The sequence below is a fragment of the Takifugu rubripes genome, chromosome 4, assembly GCF_901000725.2.
Source record: "Takifugu rubripes chromosome 4, fTakRub1.2, whole genome shotgun sequence".
NCBI classification, from domain to species: Eukaryota; Metazoa; Chordata; class Actinopteri; order Tetraodontiformes; family Tetraodontidae; genus Takifugu; species Takifugu rubripes.
In genome coordinates this window covers 8,135,398-8,153,057 of record NC_042288.1, presented here as the reverse complement: position 1 = coordinate 8,153,057, position 17,660 = coordinate 8,135,398, and the positions used below count along the sequence as shown (strand labels likewise).

Genomic DNA, 17,660 nt, shown 5'->3' with positions numbered 1-17,660 from the left:
GCACGACGATAACAATGTCTCATTAGTAAAACATGTTTAATTTCACTTGACCAAGATAAGATGAAGCATTGAAGTGAGTTGTTCTACCTTTCCATGGGGAACAAACTCCTCCATCATCTTCTTCATTGGGTTTTCATAATCTACAATCATCTGACCCAATCTGGGGTACTCCCGATCACTACAGCACACATAAGGTATTACAGTTAAAACAGATATAAGATAACAGCTGCTTCTAAGTTCTAGTGCGTGTTTATGTGTATAAATGCCACACTCGCTCAGATTCCTTCAGTGATTTTGGTGTGTCCTGAGTACCTGGCTCCATGTGTCATCTCATGGGCGTAGTTGTACAGTCCAATGATGGCTTTTCTCTCCTCTATGCGGGACAGTATGACCATCAGGGTAGTGTATGTTACCACCAGGTCCAGGTAGTTTTTGGTCAGGTCAAAGTTTACAGTCTGACATAGGTGGGGAAAAAAAAAAAAGAAATCAGGTTAGATTTTATTTAAATAGATTTTTCCCTTCTAGGAAAATCCATGTCTGATATGTCCACCTGACACCCATTATAATATGAATACAGATGTTGAAGCTTTGGTGGAAGCAAAATGAGATGATGGCACTGTTGTTGGGGTTTTCTTTTTTTCTTTTTTCTTTTTTTTAAACAGCAGGAAAGAAAAGTCTCTGTGGAAATAGTACTCTGCAAATAATACATTTCAATTTGATTCTTTTTGTGTCTGGGAAATCTCACCCATGCTGCTTTCAAACAGCAGCCAGCCCGCTAACAGCTGCCATTTGTCTGTCTATGTGACCACTGCACCATCTGTAACAGCGGTTAAAAGCTCCACAGAACAGAAAACCATCTATTTCCACAAAGACACTGTAAACAACATTCTGCTTTCTTCCTTCTTAGCAAAGGCAGAGTTATAGCTGAGCTTTTGCATTGCCTACAGCGTGTGTCTGTCCTGCACTTACAATATCAAAGAAGACCTGGCAAGCGTCGATGGTGTTTAGCAGCTCACACACATGGTCCTGTTCCAAAACATAGTATGAATACCACGATAAATGACATCTCTACATAATTCTTAAGTGTTGGGTCACGTTTTCCTACCTTGAATTCCATTACATCTACGAAGGTAAAATAGTACAGAGCCAGGTTCTTCAGAATCTCTGACTTTTCCTTCTGCAGCTGAGCCAGCTGTTGCTGTAAAAGGTGATTAAAAAAAACAATAAAACTTCTATTATCAGGGCAAAAATGTAATGACCCAAATGGGACAGAAAAGAAGACTATAGAATTATAGAATATAAGGCAACGGTGCTGCACCGAGGAGTTCAAACAGGGTTACTAAGGGCTACTCAGACTAGCAAAAACAATATCTTTATTCTATCAGATCCCACCAAACGCTCCTCAGTGCACGTAATCAGCCAGTCAGCCATTTAACCAATTTGCAGTAAACCATAATAAAAATACATCATGAAAATAATGATAATGATGATTAAAAACAGGCTGCCAGCAGAGTTAGGAAAGGAAATACAGCACAGCAACTAAAAAAAAAACACTCACGGCCTTTAACAACAGTTACAAACACTTACATTATCACAAAATTAAGGTCGCTAAAGTAAAATACAGAAACTTGGATACAAAAACTTACCAAAAAGCACAAGTCCGGAATAAGCCAAGTATAGCATGCAAAACATAAACAAACACAGAAACAAAGCAGAAAACAACGTAAGAGACATATTTTGCACAGTTATACTTACTAAAGCAGTCAGCCAGCCAGTCAGACAGACATCCACTCATCCACAAACACAAAGCTGACACTAAATAGCAAATAATCACATAAGGCAGTAGCTGTGGGCTACGCTAACAGGTCCAGTAGGAACACCTGAGCAATGACTCCAGCTCATCCAACAGCTAGACAGATGGACGTGCACGCACATTATTTGAAACCCAAGTACTGCAACGCACGTTTTAATATATGATACAGGTGTCCCTGTGACATCAGTGCATTATCTGTGATTTTAGAATTAAAAGTGACAGTGGTGCTGTGGTTGAGTTATATAACATTTAATACTGATGAACCGAGATGCCAGAAATCACGGTTCCTGTGAACTATTTTAAATAGTCTGGAGCCACTGTAACGGAGAAAAATGGTTAGACAGCAGAACTAATATTGATGAAATTTTGCCTGCCCCCCCGCCCCCCAAACAGAGACAACCACAGGCAAACACACACGTACTTACGTTGTTATTACGTGTCTCCACAGCAGGGAACTTTCTGACAATAAATTTAACCGCAGATTCCAAGTTTTTATCAACAAGGTAGGAGGGCTTAGCCTTCGCATCGCCACAGGCCTGGAAATGAGAGGGAGGAAATAAAGGTGAGAGGCGACAAAACAATTACATCCAGCTGCATCTCTATCTAAATAATGCTTCTCTATCAAGAATAGATGCATTTCCGGCTTCTACACAACTTAACTCTGATACTTGAGTTCTTATTATCTTGATTCTGGGGAAGAAAAGCTGTGCTTACAGTAAAAACTGGTTTATTCCAGGTTCTATGTAAATAATGATGCTTCTTCCAGACTACTGCAGGTGCATCAAGAAGACTGAAAACTGTTTCACGGGAGGGTGAAGTTTAACAGTTGGTATTTTGTGGGTTAGATAAACCAGGTTTAACTGTTAGAAATACTGGTCTGAATTCAAAACAGTGGCTCTCAGCTACTAAGTTGTGGAAAATTGGGACCAGATGCAAAAATGTTGATTCAAAATAGGAATAATTCTTATTGAAACACATACTTCACGACAAATGCCTGCATCTGCCGACCTTCGTGTCGCGTATGTTATACATCTATCCACAACACAAAAATGATGAGAACCACTGAGAACCAGATAATGAGAATTTCACTTCTGACGCAGGTTAGTACTGCTGCATGATGGGCAGGGAGAGGGTGATGGACAGGTACAGCGGGATGGTGAAGGGACCCAATGCCACAGGAGCAAGAGAAACAAAGAGGAGAAGAAAAAGCATGAAGGCCCACGGTGAGGTCAACTGAGAAAAGACCCAAGACAGACCAGCGGTTAGAGAGGAGCATATTTGCTGCTGTCCACAACTGTGCGACATTGAATTTCTTTGGCAGAGCAGGAGCATAAATATTTAACGACACCTGCCGGGCTGCCTTTTTCTTCTCATCAATATTCTCATTATTCCACAAGGGCTGCTTCTTTGTGTGGCAGGAGGCAACAGTGCTCATGCATTATGGGTAGTGGAACAGTGAGTGATAGGGAAGATGATGAGGACCATGCATGTGGTAACTATCAACAAAACGGAAGAGAACGGCACCACTGGCAGCTCTGAGGTTACACAGCCTCCTGAGTTCAGGTTAAATTTAGTAGAATTTCTGAACTCGTCAGGAGGAAACCAGGGAAGAAAAGGGACTATTACCATAAACTAGGATTTAGTTTGGAGTATCTGAGCCATTTCCAGTATCGCCAGGTGAATTAAAACAGCTAAAACACAGCATTCAGCTACCACACCAGTATTAAAACAGGATAAAATGATCCTTTTTTGTTATCAAGTCTCGACAAGTTTCTTCAATCCTACACTCCACAGAAGACACAATAAATGCCTGTAAGCAGCTCAACATTGTCCATTCTGGTTACAGATGACCTTAAATACAGCTGACTTTCTCCACTCCCATTATTGTTGCTGTTGATTAGGGGTGATTAGCATTTGTTGCTGCTTGTCATCTGCTCTAATTTAGCAATATGTTTTACAAAAGGACAGAAAATTGGTACAAATCAAACCTGTGGGGAATGCCCGAATGAACTCTAAAAGACAAGTCTGACAAATAACGGGGAATCTAACACAAAAACACACAACTACTGCTGATGCACCCTACTCTTGGGTCTTTCCTTGCGTCCACTTTTGTCAGACCTAAACAGCTTCAAACCCACCGTACTTAACATTAAAGAACAGCTTAGACAGCTAGTTAATGAGCCTATGGCAAGACTGACATATGACCAACAATTTGGGACCCAAAAGAACCCACAAAAAACCTTCTTCAGGTCAAAAGGTTATTGCTACATAGCGAGTTATTAGCACTTGATGTATGTCCACATTTATTTCAATTACACTTCTGTTCCTTTACATAAACAAGGCTAGTTTACATTGTCTTGGCCAATCTGCAGACAGAATCTTACCCGTCACTGGGTATGTGGGAAGAGAAAATGTATTCTTTATGTGCATGAGGGCTGGACTGAATCTATGGTACATGACAGGAAGGAATAAAGATGTGACTGCAAAGTCCATGCAGCTGCAGAAGCACAAGCCTTGTTATTTTGCTAACACAGCACAGTTCTGATGATCACAACATACCACCAGCCTAGACCTACACATCATCTATACGGAGCACTAAACTGTATTTACCCTTTGATTCAAGCCAGGCAACTGTAGAGTGAAAAAAAGCACTGTCAAATTACCAAAGGGACTTTGGTTCTAGATATTTTTGCTCACATTTTAGCCCAAACCTGATCACATAGCATAAAAAGGCTATTAGAAAATTAACACTGTTGGATCAATGTTGGAAATGTTCTAAATGAGTCAATTGTTGGGCTAAAACATGCTAAATATAGAAAATTGATCTAACAGAATGCAGCAAACTGTATTAATGTTTCCCTTCTGCAAACATCTAGTTTGGTGGTTCAGTTATGCCACTTTCACCGACTAAATTCCCTAAAAGGAACAGCATCACACAAGAAATCCTTCAACAATGATCATTTGTTCGTGACAGCGTGGCCTCGTCTATACAGTCAGTGCTGCTGCTGGTAAAATAAGCTAGCTGGCTGGGTCGGGGCTGATGGGACAATGGATGGAAAGGAGACGTCAGCAAATGAAAGAACAGTAGATGTGAAGAAACAGAAGAAGGTGGGAGATGAATCGAGGGCTTTTCCTGGATACCAGAACCGATCTGGATGCCACTGTTTGCATCTGTGACCAAACACGAGGGAGCGACTGATAAAAAGGCACTTTCCCAGTGCTCCTTCTACACTCCAGACACCAAATGTTCTTATCCTAACTGTGGTGCAGCCCTATTTTTGTCAGTCCTTACATTGTCACATTAAAGTCTAACTAAAGACCAGATTTAAATTCTTCAGTCAGACTAGAATCTGTCTGCTTTCGTTTAGTAGATTTAGAAAAATCGGTTGGCGGAGCAGCAATGAGAAATCTTATTTAGGCCATCTACAGCTGAGAATACAGCACTGGGTATAATAACAGTAATAATGACAGATCTTACAAAAGTCGTGTCGGGAGTGATCCTGACACGGAAATTCTTCGTTGTGTAACCTGCCAACACGATTATTGTAATGTACAGTGGAGAGTTTTCACAGAATAAAGTTCAGAAAATAAGATTAACGACAATAAATAGCACAAATCGTTGTACTCGACTACTTTCTTTATTCTCAACAGAAAAGATCATTCTTTTTAGAATCTCTTTGACATTTATTCAGATTTTGGCCAACTATTGTCAATATTGTTAGTTCTCCAGTGTAAAATGTTAATATTTGGTCATCCTACCTTGTTTGAGCTGCATTTAGAAATGTAGCTTTCATAAAATTGAACTCCGCACAATAAACAATGTAAAACACATTCTCTAGTGAGGCTTTGTGAAATAATTTAAAAAAAAAATCTATCAGTTATGGACGTTATTGGGGAACAAACAAGTAGCCCAACATGTCAGTACAGGTAGCCAGGAGAAGATGGGCTGGAGAGGAAAAGGAGGGAGCTGAGGAAGGGTGAAGGGGGGGGAGGTACGGATTCATAAGTGGAAGGTGATAAACTTTGCAAACCTTCCAAACTTGTCCTTGCTGCATAGGAGATGGGGGAAGCATTGGAACGGAGAGAAAAAGAGAAGAAATCAAAACAAAGAGCCCACCCAGACACACTGTTGGTTGTCTCGTTTAACACAAATGTGCACACACACACACTCACATGGACACGTGTCTTCACACAGCCTAGCATACACCTGCATCAGGGACCGCCATTCAGGCTTTTAAAATAATATTTCTAACTAAAACACAGACAACACACGCTGCGCTAACATGTGATAGTATTAACACTTGTTGTAACACATGCTGTCCTCAAAGTAACACACTACCTACACACTCGGACACATTCATTTACAATTGCATGTGAATTTTCGGACGGAACGTTAAGGCGGATATTCTGTCAGCAGCAGCCCTGTCTCATTAAGAACAGTTTAAAGTCGGGCCCCGGTGACAATATTTGGCTCCAGAATGCGGCTAAGACAGTGTTATCAAATGACAGTTGCACAGAAGGGTTGGGTTTAATGCTGATGATGTATGAACAAATGTTGGAAGTCATTTCATTATGTGGACACACAGTTATTCATTTATCTCTGGGCTGCACAATACGCTACATCCCCAGGGGGAAATATTAAATCATCATTACATTATTCAACAATGAGCTGGCATGTTTTCCTACCTAAAGTTAGCTGAACAAAATGAGCTAACTGGCTGAGAGTGGGTCCAAAGGCACTAACAGAATAATAAACTAAGAGGTTTGACCTGATACGAATGTGACGGAAGGGGAGAAACAAACAACTCCAGAGGAAGTCATCAAGGCAAAAAGGGAAACATCAGCTCATGCTGGTGATATTAGGAGCGAGAATGACCTCGCTGTAACAATAAGTGATTATTTTATTTTAAAAGGTTAGCAATGTGCCCTTTAAAACCCAAAAAATAATATTCCTGAGTTTCAACATTGGAAGCAGAAAATCCCCCTGTCCATCACAGGTGCCCTGTGTCATATTCTAACTGGATCCAGTGGCTAATTTAACACAAAAGACCACCGCTCATGCACTTTCTTAGCCACTTCCGATAATCTACAGCCATTCTGCACCTCCAGAATATCTAAAACCGTCACTTTTTACAGGCATTGGGACACAGATTGGTTGCTCATAAACAGAAGCGAACCTGCAATAAATCTAATGACATCGTGGCAAAATCTGATTTGAAAATAAACCTTTCCTATTACCTCATTAAGAAATCAAGTGGGGTTTTTTTTTTTACATGAAATTCAAGTTGAAAAACAGACGAGGGCACGAAATATAAGCGAACACGATGGTTGCTATGTTTGCACCGGTAAAGACACGTGTTCGCAGCCACTGTCGGGAATCAAACCGGGGTAAACCTTCCATGCTGGAGCAGCAGACGACAGAAACGAGCAGTTTATCCACCAGTTGACTCCACGCAACATAAATGTTTCAAGTGGCCGACAACGACCACATGTCAAGGCCAGAAAGGAGTGTTTAGATCCTCCCAAGGGTAGATTGTGTGAGGAAGAAAGCAGAAATGTTAACACTAAGATAACAGAAATCCCAGTCGCCCTGCTGTGGTGTTGCTCCAGTAGGGTGTGAGAGGCTCCAACAAACGGAAGGGTAGAAACTACCAGCTCTATACGTGGTGGGCCGGCAAAAACAAGCACCGTCACGTTTTCACAACGCTGCACCGACTGTGGACCAAAGCACCGCCCTGCCAATCGGGAGGTTCACGACAGTGAGTTCCTGCGGTCGCTATAGAAACCACGCGTGCCCATCTTGTACATAACTTCAACATTTGTGGAGTGGCTGGAATCCAGGTTCCTAATATTACAGGAAGAGTAGTGGAACGATCCCAGTGAGGGAATGTTCAGAAGTCTTACAGTCAGACAGATCGGTCAAGATATGGCGATGGTGGGACAGACAAGGATAAAGGAGGAGGGAGAATGAAGAGGAAGGGTGGACTGTCATCATTAACAAACTGGCAACGTGCCCGATTGCTCATACTGTTTGCTTTTAACACCCAGGAAAATCCATCTTGTTAAAGTTGTGGGGGGTTTTGGGGGGAGGGGGTGGTTCACCAAGTAGAAAAGCTCAAACGCTATGAGCATTCAGACAGTGGAGGAAAACACTGAACTCTTTCTCATCATACACACAAAGCTCATGCCACAACATCATTATCTCCACTCCTCCACATCAGAACCCACATCAACTCACACAGATCGGTGTGTAAAGACGCTTTTGATTCCACCCTGATGAATCTGTGCATCTGCGGGATAAAACTACGACCGCACTGTTCTCACTTTCTCAAAACAATGCGACCTTTTTATTAACTTTGGGTACTGATCTATTAATTACAGCTTCTATGATCTGCTGACAGTAACAGTGGCTAAAGGGAACTTAGGTCAATTATTTGTATTAATTAAAACTATACGTTACGGACCGTCTTAGTACATTAACGACGCGGGTATTTGCACAGATATGTAAGGTGTTTTGAAAGCTCTTTATACACTGGATGTTTTAATACTGAAGCACCCAGCAAGAGCACCTGAATGTGTTGCTTTAATGTTGTGGTGAGCTTCGTGTTTTGGCTGCTCAGCCAGCAGAGACGACGCCCCAACGCTAGCTTAGCATAGCCCCGTCGCCGCCATTAACCCTGCCGCTCGACGCTAGCTTGTTATCAACGCTGGTGCAGGCCTGACGGTGTGCCTACATCACTTTACTTGCTTGATTCCTTAAATTACGTTCGAAAAAAACTCAAATCGGCCACGATGGGTTTATGTACACGGCGTATTTAATGCGGAACGAGGAGAGGTTTACGTTTTAAAAAATTACCAGCTTTGCCGCAAGCTAAAGCGACAGCTTGTAGGCAGCTAGCACTGCCCACACATCGCTTCCTTGCTAAGGAGGCACATTTAGGATGCAAATGTGTCGACCGATGCATGATCGCAGGTTCTATGAATATTATATACGGTCACTGTTATACCCTATTGATAAAATATCCAATCTACTGCTACAATTAGCAATCATTGCTGGGCTAATCATACATTCATACCGCCTCAACCATTAGCGTTTACAACCACAAAACCCACAATAGCGCTTTCTTCATTTGGCTGTTTCAGTTGATTATGTGTGCGTGTGTCTGCAAACCTTCTTTATATTGTAAACACGGGTCAACATCCCGATTCCTCTGTCGTTGAGGATGGTGAGTTTTTCTGCCAGCTTCTGCTGGCTGGGCTGGATGACTCCCCGAGACATCTTCTTGCGGTTCGATCAGATTTCCAATCGTAAAACCCCCCGAAAAATCACCACAAACCTCTGCGGTCTCTCGCCCGTAAACAAAGAAAGAGCGTATGTGGTTTTAGTGTTGTTAGATTTCGCCCATGTTCAAAGAACCAGGGACAGCAGCTTCCTGTACTCCACCCACCGTCTCCCTGCTTTTTTCGGTCACAGGGATCAGGAGCTGTCCTGATTTTTACGAGGCTTTCCTGCTGCGTTCACGTCAGCACGTTAATAGTAGATCTGTCGACCCACTTTTGCAAAGTGTTCACACGACTCTGGGTGGGAATCTTACAGACACACTTGTATTTACTTGATTTCAGTTTTATTTAATTAACGTTTTGAATCCAAAAATAAAGCTGTGTTTTAAAAAGGACGCTTAGGGCCAAATCAATATTTTGTTTTTTCTACAGTCCATATTAGGCTTTTTAAAAAGTTAAATGGGGTTCGTCATATCAATGTCGAACATTTAAATCTATCTTTTCCTACTCTGCCAGCAGTATTAAAGCACTCTCCTCGCCACATTTCGACTTCCTGGTGAGCGAGATTTTTTACCGTTCTTTGTGAGTCAGTGAACGCATCACATTGTGACGCAACTTCCGGTTCAGCTGTCAGCTTCTTCGGGTCTTCGCGTCACCACACTTTTCTGCACATTTGGAGCCTGAATTAACTAGTTTAAATGTATGGAACCAGGTAACAGCCAACCATAACGCTGTGAGGATGCAGTTATTGTAGATTTAAGCAAAATACATTAAGAAAACACCGGTATGTAAGCGACACTGGAACTCTAAACGTTACATTGCACAAATCCGAGCAGTGTCCGTGACAATTGTTCCGCCTGTTAATTATACAAATACATTTTGCTGAGGTCTAGAATAATCTGAAATTTGTATTGGTTGTCAATTTATCTTAAATTGGCATTACAGTCGATCAACATATGCATCATCTTTGTTCATTGTCAACTCTCAGCTGTGGTCTTTAGTCGTTGCTCTTTGGATTTTTGCAGCTGATTCCTGCAAAACTCTGCTGCCATGCATTCGTTGGCTCAGGAGATTGAGGGCTTCTCCAGAAACCGTCTGAGGAAACAGTGCACAAGGGTTACCACAGTAACTGGCAGGATGTTGCTAGAGAGGAGGAGTGATGGAGGTGAAGGCCAGGACCAATTGGAGGAGCTAGAAGCTGGAGTCGGTTGTGGATTTGTTGAAGATAAAAGCCTGGACCTTCAAGTTGGTGTTGTTAGACCATTTCTGCTGCTAGGTAAATATTTATTTGAATCATTTTTAAAACTTCTAAAGAAATTGTCTGAGTAGATTCTCATTCATCCAGGTCATAGTTATCCAAGGTAAGATTTCTGTGTCAGCTGGACTAATTTTTCCTTGAAGACGTTTCTCTGCCAACTGGCCTCTCTCCAGAAGGCTTCGTCAGTTCTGAACAGAGAGCAGATCTTGGAATTATAGCCCTTGTGGACCATTAGCATGCTAATGATCTGGGTGGTCACCTGAGAGTTGTCTGCAGGGTCGTTGGTCGGGTTGTTCACCTTGTTTCGGTTTGTATGTCTACCCTTTGTCTGCTGGCTCACATGGTGGTGGATCTCCAGGTCTCCTGAAACAGGGGGAACCTTTGGATTGTTGTTGGAAGGAGTGGAGGACTGCATTGTATGTGGGTGATAGGAAGTGCCTCAGGCCACCACCTCTGTTTAAGGATGGTTTTTCAAATTTGACATGGATGGCTTCCTTGACACCCCTCTTAAACCAGCAGTCTTCTCTGGCCAGTACCCATACTTGGCTGTCCTCATAGGAGTGCCCTCTCTCCTTTAGGTGTAAGTGGACTGCTGAGTCTTGACCTGAAGAGGTGGCACCTCTGTGTTGGGCCATTCTTTTATGGAGAGTTTGTTTAGTTCAGTGGCACAGTGCCAGGAGCAATGAAAGGAACTGTACATTGGTGAAACTAAACAACCTCTCCATAAAAGAGTGGGTGACTGCCTGGTGGCCACCATCAGGTGACCACCCAGATCATTAGCATGCTAATGGTCCACAAGGGTTATAATTCCAAACTCTGCTCTCAGCGAGTGAGTACTGAAGATGCCTTCTGGAGAGAAGGCGAAACGTCTTTAAGGAGGAAAAACAGTCCAGTTGACACAGGAACCTTATCTTGGATTCTAAAGAAATTCTATGACTTGTTTATTGGTTGTGATTCACATAAATCTCTGACCGATGCTGCCACATTCTTTATTTTCTCATAATTCTAATGTTGTAGTCACAACAAATTCTGTCTATAAGTGCACAGACCTAACTGGTACTCACAACCAACCCCCCATGGGAACAAGAAAATAACCCAATGTCAAACCTTGAAACTAGTTTATATATAACAGTATTGGATAAACATGAGAATTTATGTAAAATATATTTTTGAAATATCATTAATAAAACAAAACAAAGGCCATAGTGATTATTCAAGTGCCTCCCTACCTTTGGTATTACCTGTATTTACCACCTTGCTTGTAAAGCCTTCTTGGGTTCTGTATGAATCTCTTTGAAGTAATATTAGCATTAATACTAACATTACCATTATAATTGCTCTTTCAGGCAGTAAATACAGATAAGATGGCCCTATAAAAATGTGAACCAAGTGGAAAATTGCAGAGATTATTGTGTTGAATATGAGATTAGATTACTCAGAAAGAGGAATGTGTTTCTGTGGTTGATTAGCTTGTGCGACCAACGTTAAATGTGGCTTAAATGTTAATTAATTGTCACATGGTCCCTAAAGTATTCCACTACCCTAAGGCTGTCTTTCATGGTTTGTTCAGAATAATAAGTATAAAATCCCTGTAATGAGTAAATCAATGGCATTAATTTTGAAGACATCTCAGGGAGCAACATGACGCGACCTTCAGTTGTAGGACACGGCATTATCGCTTCACATGTCAGCATGAATCCATCCCGATCGAGTGTCCTTGAGCGTCACACTGAATCTTCTTACAGCTCAGAGGTGTTGCTCACCTTCATTGTTCTTTGACCTAGAAAAGTATTATGGAATTTCTTACTACAGATCAATAACACATTATGTTGGTGAGGTTTGATTGAGATCGTGTTTTTTTTTAGACAGATTTAGTCCTAAAAATGTCAAATCGTTGCCTCAGCTGTTGAATCATTCATTTTTTAATATTCATAGACTAGAACGAAATGCCACAGTTGCATTAATTCTTAAAGCATTATTTGAAATGACTTCAACATTTTCCTTCAGTGACTAAATCTGGTGACAGCAGCATGTTAATATTAAATCTATACCGTTGGCTTGCTTTAAAGGCTATAAGTGGGGCAAATCTGTTAGCATTGGCTCAAACCACTCATTATTTCTATTCAAAAATGATTTTGAAACTGCCTTCATCCCTGCTTTTCTGACAGATGTGATATTTCCATCTATATTTAATAAAGCATAGGATGTGTGGCTTATTTGCAAAGGCAGCCCATCTTCTGGGCGCCTGCAGATTAAGTGCAAATGTTACTCCTTGAGCAGCTGAAGGAAGACTCCTTGTCCATATGCCACTTTTACAAAATTAACCACCTCAGTTCTTTTAGGAGAACACTGCTGTCTCCATGAAGACTCCTTTGAGTGAGTCAGGAGAAACTCTTGCTTCGTATTATTATTATTCTTTTTAATATAATTAGCCTCACGGCAGTCATTTCCTGCTGTTTCAGATGAAATGTCATCCAGGATTTTATTGTTATTGTCTTTATTTCTTTGACCAGTTTACTGTATCAGTCATTTAGACTCCCAGCTGTGTCATGTAAAAGCTTTGCTTTTTCCCTCTGTTTTCATGAAAAATCATTTCTTTCTTCTTTCTATTTGCAGGCACCATTGAGTGTATTGTTCAGCAGCCTTTTTTCAGTTTTGGCTTCTGCTGAATGATAGCTCTCCCTCCGGTGCTGCTGTTGTTTAGCAACTTTTCCTGATTAAATGTTTTATTAAATGACACAGATTCTGACGCCTTTAGCACTTGTGCCTGCGGCAGTTGGAATTATACAGAACAGATAAACAGAACCAGCATAAGACAAAAGCTCAACAGTGACAGGAATAAAGCTAAAGAATAAGCCAAAACCATTATACAACCACATTTCTTTACAAGAATGTAAAACTAACATTACTAATTCTTTTGATCAAATATCCAAAGGTGCATTGGAAGCAACTTTTGATGAATTTAGTTTGACGTTTGATGTCCTTTCATCGAGTTGTTTGTGTCATTTACAGCCTCTCAGGATGCAGCCCACGACATTGACACCCTGCAGAGATATAAGGTCAGTAGAGACGGATCGATGCAGCAGCCATGCCCTTGTCTAGCTGCATCACATGTGCAGTGACATGAGATTACAGAGGCATCCATGTAGGTGAGACCAACTGCCTGTGGAGCTCCAAGAGTTGTGCAGTGACAGTTTAGCTCAGTAGAGGGAGTATGTGATTACAGTAAGTCTGGGAGATGAGGACATTCTGCAGTGGCTGCTCGGAGCCAGTAGCATTATGGTGCCTGTGTAATCCAAGGATGATGAATTGGACGCTTCTCAAAGGCCTCCACTCCCTGTTTTCCAGGATGAAGGATTTTCCTGGAAGTTAACCAAATAAACACTAAATGGTGTCTCAATCACAACCATACTAGTCATTTCTGCGGCATTGTATTGAGCCTATGTTTTAGAAGTGAGTTACTGAGTTTAGGAGTTATCAAGTACAGCGTAAGAATGTTTTTAAACCTTCTAGATTGCATGTCAATGTGCATAGATGCTAATGGAACTAAAGGAGGCGATAAACATTAATCACATCCTCTTTGTTCAAGTTTAGAAAGTAAGATTTGGATGTTGACACAGAATGTTACATTTAAATAACAACACCAATATGTATGATTCTGAGAGCACTCTCAGCTCTGCTGCGTTTATCTGAGTAATGCTGTAAAACCAATTGGACCCATTTGTCTTCTTCCACGTGACCTCATTCCCCTTCATCTTTCCTCTCCCCTCGTCCCTCTCTGTCAGCACCCTGGCTGGGACTCTTTCTGCCCACTCGCTCAGTCACATTCAGGTGGCCTCTTGTCATCAATACTGCTGACAGAAGATCTCTTTGGCCAAACATATACAGTCTACGGGACAAGTGGAGGGCCAGGGGCTGTGTGTTGAAAGGATTTTATGTTTTTCCTCCATCAGGTGTCTCACATTCTCAATGTGGCTTATGGAGTCACAAATCTGTACCCAGATTTGTTTGTCTATAAGACGCTTCAGATTCTGGACCTTCCAGACACTGATATCACCTCACACCTGGCAGAATGCAGCTCCTTTATAGACGAAGCACGGAAACAGGTACAGTACACATACAGCAAATCGTTCTTGTTATTTTTTTAAAATTGTACTGTAACGTGGAAATGTACCCAGAGAATAGAAGCTGAGCTGTACATCTTATCCTTTCCTGCCTTTGAAATAAGAATCCAATATTTTAATGAATCATAAACAGAATCAAACTCAGAAAGTGTGATTCATTGAAGTGTGAAATTTGCCATTACACTTTAGCACATTTGCTCATCATCATCATCATCAGTGAAGGATATGAACTCCCGGGGAAATGACACACAATGGAATTTTCCATTTTTCCAGATGAAAGCATCTCAGATCTGCTGAAATTTGACAATATCCCCATCTCTCAGAAGGCCCGTGTTGCCCAAAAACATGCCTATTTATGTCTGCCAATTTATTGAAGATGGCATTGCGGGCGCACATCTATGCAGTTAGCTCACGGTGATGTGTTAGATGTAAGGCAACAGTTATGTGTAACATCACAACTGTGCGGCTGCTGGCCAGAGAACCTATTACAGCTTAAAACTCATGTTGGGGCTCTGTCACTTTATGAAGTCATTTTAGAATATTGGTTGGCAGAGACTTACATTTTTGGCCCTCTGTGTGTGTGTGTGTGTATGTGTGTGTGTGTGTGTGTGTGTGTGTGTGTGTGTGTGTACGCGTATGTCTGGGGATTGACTGCAAGGAAAATATAATATGAAGTGAACACTGTTATGAGGGAGCTCAAGTTGAACACAGTGAAATAACAGCAAACAAGAAACTCTGACAAGACTTAATTAAGTTTCCATGTTTGTTGTGATGGGTTAGCCCGGTAAGTCAATTTTCACAGTATAAAGATTTCTAAGGCCTTAGATGTACATCATGTGCAATTACTTTGGATATCAAAGCAGCCAAGAAGCACTTAGAGGGGGACATTATTATATGTTCTTGACAAATATTGTGCTGATCATAATACATTCTTCTGTTCTTCTACACTTACTGTATGCCATAAAATATTTTATTCAATATTACCAGAATAAGAGAGAAGATTGTCATTATGCTGAGCTTTAGAATGGAGCAATTGCCCTGCACACATTGTCTAAGTTGTGGCTGGATTTTTAATATTCATTTCCAGCACTGTCTGCAGTGAATTAATTGCTTGAACTAAAATATTAATCGTAGTCGCTAATTTTGACTCGCAAACCGAAATACCGACGCAGATTGATTCCATAAGAACTTGCCCCACATGCTCAACAGCAGCAGATTTCTCTGAATAACACACACACACTTAAACCCTTTTTTACTTAATCTTTTTTCCTTAATCACAAAGACAGCAGTTGAGAGCATATGTTCAGTCATTACAGACTGTTTTATCTATCAAACAGTTACCCTTTTTGTATTTTATGTTTGATTTTTACTTTTGAACGCCATCGATGCACACACTGGAACAATCCTTTCTTGTTTTGCTCCTTCGGCAGGAAGGCGTGGTGCTAGTCCACTGCAACGCGGGCGTGTCACGCTCGTCCTCCGTCGTGATTGGCTACCTGATGCAGAGAGAGGAGCTTTCGTTTGAGGATGCATACAGCCAGGTGAAACTGGCAAGGCCCTCAATTCATCCGAACCGCGGCTTTCACCAGCAGCTTCAAAGCTACAAACCTCAAGGCCGTTGAAGTTTTTCTATTTGCTGCTCCTCACAGTGGACTCTGCAGCTATTTTCCTAAATTACAGCCATGCTGAATTAGATAAAAGTTATATCAGCACCATATAGATCTTATTTCTGTGTGCAGTTTGTATACACAGAATACAGTGAAAACTATATTTCCACAATTTCAATTCCAGTTTGCTCGTGTGCTATCCTACACAGACCATGATATCTGTGTCTGTTCTGGAATGCAGACAGGGAGACAGATAAGGGTGGCAAATCCAGCTTTGAGCTGGGGGTGGGAATGGTGGGCCAGGGCAGGATGGAGTGGGTGAGCTGACATTAAAACACAGAGCAGGTAAGTGAATGCATGCTCAGAATCTGCCTGAAGGCACGACAGGACAAATGCGGCGTGGGTGATGAGCTGACAGCAACACCCTCAGTCACCAGTTAGTGGAGCACCGTGGATAAATTTTAAATCTGACATTTAGTCTACGTGGAATCCTGCCTATATATTTCTGCTGCTAAACACTTTTGCAACTTTTGCGCTGCATTACTGTCCTATTTTAAAGCTTGATTGGGTTCATTTTGGATAAATAAGTGTATTTTACAAACTGCTGCATTGCAGAAGAAGTGGGGGGGTAGTTGCTGGTCCTGTGCCAGACACTTGGGGGTGAACATGATATCTGCCAAATTGGCTCCAATTCCTACCAGACCTATAAAGGTCATAGATAATTTAACATTGCCCTTAAAACCCTGGAGTGGTTGCAGACAGAAGGCCACCGTCATGGTCGATCACTAAACAAGCTAAATCTTTGTTTGCCCCTGACTGTTACGCTACTGTTCCTTAAATGTACAGATCTGATTGTTATAGTTCCAACTTGAAAAGAAACCAATAAAATACTGAACCAGTCTTTCTAACATTGTTGGTGCCAATATGCGGTTTGCAGAGGCACTCGTGTGTATGGGAGTGTGGCCTTTTCTTTGGTATTATTCAGTTGTGTATCAAACTAGGAGTATGTGCTGTGCAGCCAACTGGGCTTCCCTTGACATTTGTGTGGCATTTTACCGTCTGGATGTGAAGACCCACAGTATGGCACAAGCTTGCCCATCTGCAGAGTCTCAAGGGGTTCAACCAGCATCTCCGTCTGTGCAGACCTTAGAATACTAACAGTTTGATGTTGGCTGTATGTAGGATATGAGACATGCAGTTCACAGAGCAATCTCGATATTCTGGGCACATTTAGTCAGTCTGGTGAGTTGTGGACACATAATTACGCACCAGGACTTTCATTTATCCACTTTCCTTTAGAGCCTTTATGCCAGCTTAGGTGCAGATTTTAAAATATTAAGCCTAGTTATTGCAAATGTCAGATTTCTGTGACTGCTACTTTTATTGCTTTTATAGATCTGTACACCTTCATTTTAAATATCAAAATTTTCAGTCATAAAACAATAAAAGTGATTTCTGTTTTCATTATTGGATGTATATAAATGTAATGTTACACTGTAATTCCTTCATTTGCATTTTCTGTGTTATTTTCCCTTTTGGTTGGATGTAAGAATGTCATTAAATAAGAACATATTGCA

The 17,660-nt window shown here is 41.3% G+C and overlaps 2 protein-coding genes across 9 annotated transcripts in view; one reads left to right on the top strand and one right to left on the bottom strand.

The window, feature by feature from the left end:
* Positions 1–9,333, bottom strand: part of nckap1 (NCK-associated protein 1) — a 19,938-nt gene extending 10,605 nt beyond the window's left edge. Inside the window, exons 1-7 of one of the 4 annotated variants that reach the window (XM_011603056.2) lie at positions 8,985–9,330; positions 5,845–5,862; positions 2,239–2,349; positions 1,106–1,192; positions 970–1,026; positions 313–455; positions 88–178 (exon numbers count right to left, since the gene is read on the bottom strand). In XM_011603056.2, coding sequence (XP_011601358.1) covers positions 88–178; positions 313–455; positions 970–1,026; positions 1,106–1,192; positions 2,239–2,349; positions 5,845–5,862; positions 8,985–9,092 — 615 coding nt within the window. In that variant the 5' untranslated portion in view covers positions 9,093–9,330. Of the gene's footprint in view, positions 1–87; positions 179–312; positions 456–969; positions 1,027–1,105; positions 1,199–2,238; positions 2,350–5,844; positions 5,863–8,984 lie in introns of all 4 variants that reach the window. The other 3 variants (XM_029834996.1, XM_029834997.1, XM_011603057.2) reach the window with 3 other exon arrangements.
* LOC101068456 (dual specificity protein phosphatase 19-like) lies at positions 8,445–17,660 on the top strand. 5 transcript variants are annotated; one of them, XM_029834998.1, is made up of 5 exons: positions 8,445–8,537; positions 10,120–10,370; positions 13,365–13,411; positions 14,306–14,458; positions 15,907–17,660. In XM_029834998.1, exons 2-5 carry the CDS (start codon positions 10,145–10,147, stop codon positions 16,096–16,098), a joined length of 618 nt encoding a protein of 205 aa, XP_029690858.1. In that variant the 5' UTR covers positions 8,445–8,537; positions 10,120–10,144; the 3' UTR covers positions 16,099–17,660. The 5 variants fall into 5 exon arrangements, with proteins under 5 accessions (XP_029690858.1, XP_011601363.1, XP_011601361.1 ...); XM_011603061.2 differs by lacking the exon at positions 8,445–8,537 and adding an exon at positions 9,684–9,794; XM_011603059.2 differs by lacking the exon at positions 8,445–8,537 and adding an exon at positions 9,687–9,806.

Bases quoted from the DNA above. Each gene is read 5' to 3' on its own strand.
- LOC101068456 (XM_029834998.1), top strand. From the start codon at position 10,145: ATGCATTCGTTGGCTCAGGAGATTGAGGGCTTCTCCAGAAACCGTCTG. The intron at 10,371-13,364 runs GTAAATATTTAT...TGTCATTTACAG, and splicing joins TAGACCATTTCTGCTGCTAG to CCTCTCAGGATGCAGCCCAC. The intron at 14,459-15,906 runs GTACAGTACACA...CTCCTTCGGCAG, and splicing joins TAGACGAAGCACGGAAACAG to GAAGGCGTGGTGCTAGTCCA.